This window comes from Prunus mume, linkage group LG2 (assembly GCF_029339155.1).
Source record: "Prunus mume cultivar Tortuosa linkage group LG2, ASM2933915v1, whole genome shotgun sequence".
In the NCBI taxonomy this organism is placed as follows: domain Eukaryota; kingdom Viridiplantae; phylum Streptophyta; class Magnoliopsida; order Rosales; family Rosaceae; genus Prunus; species Prunus mume.
The window spans coordinates 32,505,627-32,513,296 of record NC_142699.1 but is presented as its reverse complement, the minus strand read 5'-3'; the positions used below and the strand labels follow the sequence as shown (position 1 = coordinate 32,513,296).

General features: G+C 36.5%; 1 protein-coding gene across 1 annotated transcript; it reads right to left on the bottom strand.

Annotated features, from left to right (window-relative positions):
* Positions 1 to 5,843: 5,843 nt before the first annotated feature.
* LOC103323456 (uncharacterized protein At4g14100-like) lies at positions 5,844 to 7,041 on the bottom strand. The gene is made up of 2 exons (XM_008225454.2): positions 6,478 to 7,041; positions 5,844 to 6,194 (listed from the first exon to the last, which is right to left on the bottom strand). Exons 1-2 carry the CDS (start codon positions 6,944 to 6,946, stop codon positions 6,094 to 6,096), a joined length of 570 nt encoding a protein of 189 aa, XP_008223676.2. The 5' UTR covers positions 6,947 to 7,041; the 3' UTR covers positions 5,844 to 6,093.
* Positions 7,042 to 7,670: the final 629 nt, after the last annotated feature.

Here is a 7,670-nt window from a genome sequence, read left to right as displayed (position 1 = left end):
AAGAAAGTTTCAGAAAAAGTATTTTCAATAAGATCAAATCAAACAGGTAATAGGCAGAGGAAAGAACACGAAATTGGTTGATGTGTTTGTGTGGAGAAAGAAGCCAGAGAGAAAAACAAAGAGAGAGAGAAAGAGTGCAAAGAGGAAGAGCTAAGTAAGTAAGAACAATTCAGGATGATCCATTCTGATCATGTTGTAGGAAGACTATATTAATAGCAGAGAGAATTTCAAAGATAGAGAAGAGACATTGTATTTCTCATGCTCAATTGAGCAAGTCTCAGCTGGTACTTTCGTGAACCTTCTCTTATCAATTTATTTTTGTCTAACAATATCTCAACAGGTGGCACTAGGAACATTGATATCTTTAATAGATACCAGTGCAACTACAATGACGTGGGCGCAATGGCAGAGTAGAAGATCGTCTCATGTCCCATGTCATTGTAGTTGCACTAGAAACATAATTTATTTTTTAGGTGGAATAGATACCGATTGATGAAAAAAGCCCAAGAAGAAGTTAGAAGATGCATTGGAAACAAAGGAAAAATCAGTGAACGAGATACAGATGAGCTTCAATACCTCAAGATGATAATCAAAAAGACCCTGAGATTGCATCCTCCAGCTCCAATGATTATTCCAAGAGAAACCATGTCTCATTTCAAAATCCAAGGTTATGATATTGACCCCAAAACACTTGTCTTTGTCAATGGCTAGGCAATTGCACGAGACCTTGAGTCTTGGAAAGACCTAGAAGAATTCATCCCATAAAGGTTTGATGGCAGGTTCATTGATTATAAAGGGTAGCACTTTGAGTTTTTACCATTTGGAGCTGGTTGAAGAATTTGTCCTGGGATGTATGGGAATAGCAACACTACAGCTTGGACTTGGAAATCTTCTCTACTGGTATGATTGGAAAGTGCCTAATGGGATGAAGGAGGAAGATATCGACGTGGAAGAAAATAGGGTGTACCATCGGTATTTTTGGTAATTAAATAAGATGTACTTAGTTAATTTTACATTTTGATTTAAATATTATGGTGTACTTAGATCATAAGGTGTAGTCAGTTAATTTTAGGTTCATTTAACAACACCCTTTAAGATTTGTTCAATTTACACATTTTGTCAATTTGACAGTCTGATGTTTTGTTAAATTGATGACGTGGCAAGTGAGGGACCCCCTTCGTGCTGATGTGCCAATAAAAAAACAATAAAAATTCCTTAATTTGGTTAATGGGTTAGTGTTATTGGAGGGGTTTGGGTGGAATTGTTAAAGCTTGGAGGGGTTTGCTATGGACCCTGTTTGTATATGTGAATTTGCGCAAATCGTATAGGCAGCCTTCTCACCATCACCATCATCCACCGCATCTAACTCTTACGGGTGGAATAGGGGATGATCCAATAGCCATGGCAATGGAGGAATGGTGATCCTTTAGAGCACTTCCACCAGTTTGTCCTTTGTCATGGCAAGGGAGGACTAGGCAGCTACTATTCATGTGAATAGTGCTGCCCTTGCAAAGGTTGTGGGCCCCACCTCCCGCCTGGCACCCCTTGTTGTTGGAAAGCGATTTTGGGCCTAACTCCCCACCCTTGTTGCCGTAACTACTCTTAGAGGCCTCATAGTACGAACAAGGTCAAGTTAAAGCTATATGTTCCATCCCCACTGAATCAACCTTCGATAAGCAGTATAATGGCTTCAGGTAGTGTTTTAATTAACACAAAGATGGGTTCCTCACTTGCCACATCATCAACTTAACATAACATTAGACGATCAAATTGATAAGATGTGTAAATTGAACAAATCTTAAGATGTTAGGGTATAAATTGATGAAATTGAAATTTTGTGGCCCATTTCGATAATGCCCCAAACCTATAATGGGTATAATGTGGTTAGTCTAAAAATAAAAGAATAATTGCAAGATACCAAATTTTATACCAAATTTGAGTCTCAAATAAGATATCATATACCAAATAATCAGTTTTCAATTAATTAATTTCCAGATGCATTTATTGATGATTAATTTCATTCCAAAGGAAAAATAAAAAAGATATATTGAGTTAACACCTTAATTAATCCAAAAGTTGAAGAACTCATTATCCCACACAACCTGAGCATGTTTGGTATTCTATTTAAATCCAACTTTTTAAACTTAAAAATAGAATTTGAGTCAAAAGCTCAAAGAAATCTATTTGATAATAGAGGTATCAAACAAGGCCAATCTATTTATGAAAATCATCAAGCTTGGCCTGACCCTACTACCTTAGTCCATATGGGACCAACCTGGGCTCGTGTCGGGTCACTAAACAGGCCGATATGGGCCCTCGCCAAATTTGACTTACGTATTGCTTTTTTTTGACATCGTTTCAATTTTTTTTTTAATTATGTATATACTAACAAGATTTATTATTTGTTGGAAAAAGAAGCTAGCCAATAACTTTATTTGAAGTACATGTTAAATATAAAATAGCTAGATTATTGTTCAGGTTTAAAAAATTGAAACTTCATAAACAAAATCATTATTTTATTAGAGAAAAAAAATAGACTTGAGTTTAAGATATAAATATAATAATATTAAGTATTATTTTTCTCTAAAACAAATATAATTTAATAAATGAGCTTTAAACAGGCTAGCATGTCCCATTTGGCCGAATTTCCTTGTCCCAGTTCATCCAAAGATACTGCACGTGAGGTGTCGAGCCTTACTTAATCGTATCGTGCTCAGGCTGGCCTGGTCCGTTTGACACCTCTATTTGGTATGCCTATATTTGAAAACCCAAGAGACTTTTTGTGGGGCCTTCTAGGACATGGTTACTAGGTGATTCCCTCTTCAAACTCCCGTCAGGCTTGGCCTCTTTTTTTTTTTCAATTTTTTTATACAAGCGTTTATATTAGGAAAGGAATAATCGACCCTAAGACTTCGAGTACATAGTAAATATTGCTGGATCCCGAGCTTCTACATTTAAGCACTATGTATTTACCGCATTTTGCTCTATTTGAACCATTATAATAATCTAATGATTCAAGATATGACACATCAATTTTTAAATTTTGACACCCATCTATATAATTAATTCCAACTTAACATCGTTAAGTTTAAATAAATTAAAATTAATAATAATAATGAATAATAAATAACTATAAACCTCTTTGCAGCCACCCATGACATGCCCCGCCCTACCCTACCCTACCCACGGCAACCACTTTCCTCCTCACAAGCACAACCAACCTTCTCTCTATTTCTCTTCTCTCTCTCTCTCTCTCTCTCTCTCTCTCTCAAGCGTAGGTAGGATGACGCTAGGTTTTTAATTTTTTTCTTTATTTTTTTAATTTTTTTAATAATTATGTTGAGTTAATTGAATAGATAGGTGCCAAAAGTTAAAAACTGATATGTTATATCTTGAGTCATTAGATTATTAGAATGGTTCAGATCTTGCGAAATACGGGTAAATGCATAGTTGCTAATATAGAGGCTTAGGATCCAATATTGTAAACCACTAAAGCTACAAATTCCTTATAGAGCCGACCTTGTTTAAATTGATAGATAGGTGATCAGCGGTAGAGAAATATGGTCATCTTCGCATTACTTTTTGTCAAACCTTATTTCGAAGTCACCCTCACTAAGAAAAGTTCATGGCAACATCCATGCATGAGCCCAGTAGCTTTCCTATCTTTCAATGCTCGCACCAAAACCAACTACATCTCCATTGTCATAGATGTGCTACCAAGTAGAGCTAAGCTAGGTTTGGGTTGGGTTTTGAGCCCAAACTGAAAGCTTCGGTGGAGCACTTTCCGAATTGGCACCAAATTGCTGCACCATAAAACTGATGGCGTTGGTGTACCGAATAGACGTTTGGTTTCGATTCGATCAGGTTTCTAGGGGAGAGTTAGGTGATGAGGCTGTGAGATTTAAGGAGATACTTGTGAAAGGAGAAGAAATGAAGAGAATATGAAGCAGCGACGGTAGAGAAAGAGTGACAGTGAAAAGAGAGCGTGGAATAGAAGAGAAAGAGAAAAGAGAGAGGGAGACAAAGAAGACAAGAGAGAGATGAGGCACATCAAGTAGCAAACATAGACTTAGCCAAGTTGGCTAGAGCGAATGTGATCCCCGCTCTACACTTGATTTCAAATCCACCTCTTTATAGTTTAGATTAATTTAAAGTAGAATATCGTATGTGCTTGCCTCCCAAGATCTTCAAGATCGTGGTTTTCTAGGCACCGTTGGATCCTACGAGGAGGCATCAATTCTTGACATTGAGTGTAAGGTTGAAGTCCTCGATCAGAGGCTTAGAGGCCGGCGAAGGATGGTCATTGATCCCTCGTTAGGTGAATTTTAGGCCTGGGGTGGTTTTGGGGGAAGGGGGGTTTGTGGAGGGTTTGCAAAAATGGTTGAGAGAGGGTTACTAGGGCTAGGAATTTTTTTGTTTTTTGTTTTTTGGTTTTAAAAATACTATTTTAAAATTATTTTTAATGTTTCTTTTTCTTTCCTAAAATGCACTTCACGTGGACTAGTTGGACTGGCATGTTAGGATCTATTGTGGGTCCTGCAATTGCCATAGTAGCATTTAACGTTTGACCATACAATCAATCTAAGGGGAAGTGTGAATTGGTCAGATTTTAAAATGTTAGGTATCAAATTGATGAAATTGAAACCTGAAGTCCCATTTCGATACGACACATAAACCTTGATAGAGTAAAATGTCGTTAGTCCAAAAAATAAAAATAAAAACCCTCATTGTACAAAGATATCACAAGAAAAGTGATTACCATAATGGTAAGTTGGCTTAATGCGCAGCTATATGTCATAATTTTGACTCCCCTTGGCGTACTAGGTTTTGAAATATTTGATTATTTCCAAGCAGCCGAACGAACCCGCCGTTTGGCAATATTCAAGTTGTGAACAAGATTGAATTATTTGGTTTGGTTTGGTTTGGTTTGAGAACGAATTTTCAAAATAATTATTTAAAAACCAGACCGATTTGACTAGTTTCTCAATGAATATGCCCAACCCTATTACTAGGGGATTCATATTCTTTGCTCTGATTTTCTCAGCCATGATCTCCTTGACTTTCGTTCTCCACATGCCACCTCATTAAAATTTAGGGTTTTGTAAGGTGTGAAACTTTCCTTCCACAAGTTAACGGTTTTTTTTTCTTTTCATATTTAATCATGAGTAAATTGGGTTTTTATTTTAAGGATGATGAGTCCAGTTCAAATTCTTTAGATTAAATTTTAATGAGATGACATGTGGAAGACGAAAATTAAGCAGATCATGATAGAGGAAATCATAGCAGAAGATCCATATCATACTACAGGTGGGCATCGAGACTAAAAACCGAACACCGAGCGTAAGGAAAACTAGAAGAAGAAAAACCGTGTTGACTAAAAAGTCACAAATCGGACTGATCTATTCAAATCGACATAAAGGTGCGGTTTCACACCTTACAAAAGCAAACCAGACCAGGTGTGTATTTTTAAATTTTTTTTTAAGTCCAATGCTAAATTTCTAATTCCATAAATAATATTTTCCTAAGCCCAACTTCAAAGCACCTCTCTTTTCTAAACCCAATCATTTATCTTTGCATGAAATTGAGTCATTTGTAAATTTTCAAGCCCAACAAATAAAATTTTAATTGGAATTTGTATAAAATAAAATAAAATAAAATTTGAAATATATATTTAAAAAATCCGGTCCAAAACCGGAAAACTAAAAAACCGCACTAAAATTGGTTTAAACCGGACTGAACCATATCCGTTGAGTAGTATTGCTTCTGATTCCAGTGTAAAGTGAAAATTATTGGACCGAACCGTGTCCACCCCTACCAACTACCAAGTACCTACCCTTGACTAATTTTACATGGGACACAAACAGCAGCCTGCCTTGTTGAGTTTGGTAAACTTATTTGTTCAGAAAAAGATTAATTATTTCGACATAATTTTTCTGCTCCTAGTTGCTCTATTAGTCTGTGTATTTGATAATAAGCTAATAATACTGGCCAACAACAAAGATCAATAATCCACTCCATCGACTCTATGGGTCACAACTCACAAAAGGTTTTCTTCAAGGGCTTTCTCTTGGTTAACCATTTACTTTCTAAAGCTTATGCATCTTTCTCTTGGTTAAAGCAGTATGCAGGTGCTTGAGTCACTGAATCTGGCAAAACTGCACCAACCTCAAATGTCATCACCTGACTAGATATTCCTGCAATATGTTATCAAATATATATAAGAATAATGTTCTCTTGCTAGATATGTGCAATGTTATGTTCTCATACGGTCAATATAGCTACATACGTGTTCATAGACTCTCTGTATACATCTAAAAAACTAAACAAATACAAATAAGGTAGTATTCTCTTGTCAGATGTGTAATGTTATCTTATAAGACTGTCAATCTAGCAACATAAGTGTTAATAGCATTTCCTGGAAATAAAGGGAAAATGTAAACAAACATTGCAAGTAATTAAGATGAATCACATGCGTACCATCATAGAAATCCCAGCGAACTGGCCTCCTAGTGTAGACGTCCTCATAATACCAAATAAAATCCACCTTCTCCCACACATTGCAAAGAAACCCATCTGTGACTTCAGTCCCAAGATAGTGTGCCCCATCAAGAAGAAAATCAGGCCTAGGAATGCCAACTTCAAACTCCATAACCTCACATGCTCCATTTTCCCCTATGGTGTAGTAAAACGACGTGCCGTTGTTCCACTCTACGTCATACAAAACCTCACCCAGCTGCTTCTGAAATATATTGACGTTTCGGCCCTTAGGCCAGTCGTACCAGAGGTCACTGAGCTGCAGCTTTGTTGTGCTCAAGTTCATAAACAAAAGTGCATGGAATTGGTCTGGCCATGGGTTGGGCGTTGGGGTTATGTTTGAGCAAGTGACTAGCTGTAGTATCAGAGAGGTCGTTAAGCATATTTGTAGTGCCAGATTGAGCTGCTTCATCGTTCTCTCTCTGCTTCTTCTGGTGCTGGACCTTTTTTTTTGTCTTTTTTTTCTTTTTGGGGTTCTTATTTAGAGTTTTGAGTGAAGTGGATAATACAACTGAGCGGTGGAGAAGCAAAGATGTGTTCGCTTTACCCATAAACAAGAAGGGGCCCATCCTACATTAGTGTGTTCTTTTTCTACGGCATGAATTGCAGCTCATTGGGTTACATAGAGAATCATTATTTGTTTATGTTAAATTCTCTAAGCTTAGAACTTCAACGGTTAATTGTGTTTTGTTAATAATGTTTACTTACACGGAATGAGAATATTCCAATTTCTGACTTCCTAGAGTAGTTCATCCAATTCCAATTTCTTGATTCTCTTATCTAAGTTCCTCGCTCAAAATATATCTTTCCCCATTCCTAATAAGTAAACATGACATAAACTTAATTACACTCATAACTTTACTTGCATTTACTAATAGAGAAAAAAAAATTGTGATTTCCAAATTATACATAATCAAATATCTGAAAAACGAAGAATTAAATTGGTAATGATAGTTCATATCATACTATTCCTTTAATCCTAATCACAACTTCCCCAAGTCATGACTTAACCGATTTTAAGTAGACATGTTCCGAATCCACCAAGATTTTCTTTAAGAGGGTTTAAGCATATGCTAAGATCATCGAACTGCACATACTGGTCCAGACCAGAGAGATACATGCCAAACTACGCTCCA

Coding starts and splice junctions, on each gene's coding strand:
- LOC103323456 (XM_008225454.2), bottom strand. CDS start 6,946: ATGAAGCAGCTCAATCTGGCACTACAAATATGCTTAACGACCTCTCTG. Junction 6,195..6,477: donor TCGCTGGGATTTCTATGATG/GTACGCATGTGA, acceptor AACATATTGCAG/GAATATCTAGTCAGGTGATG.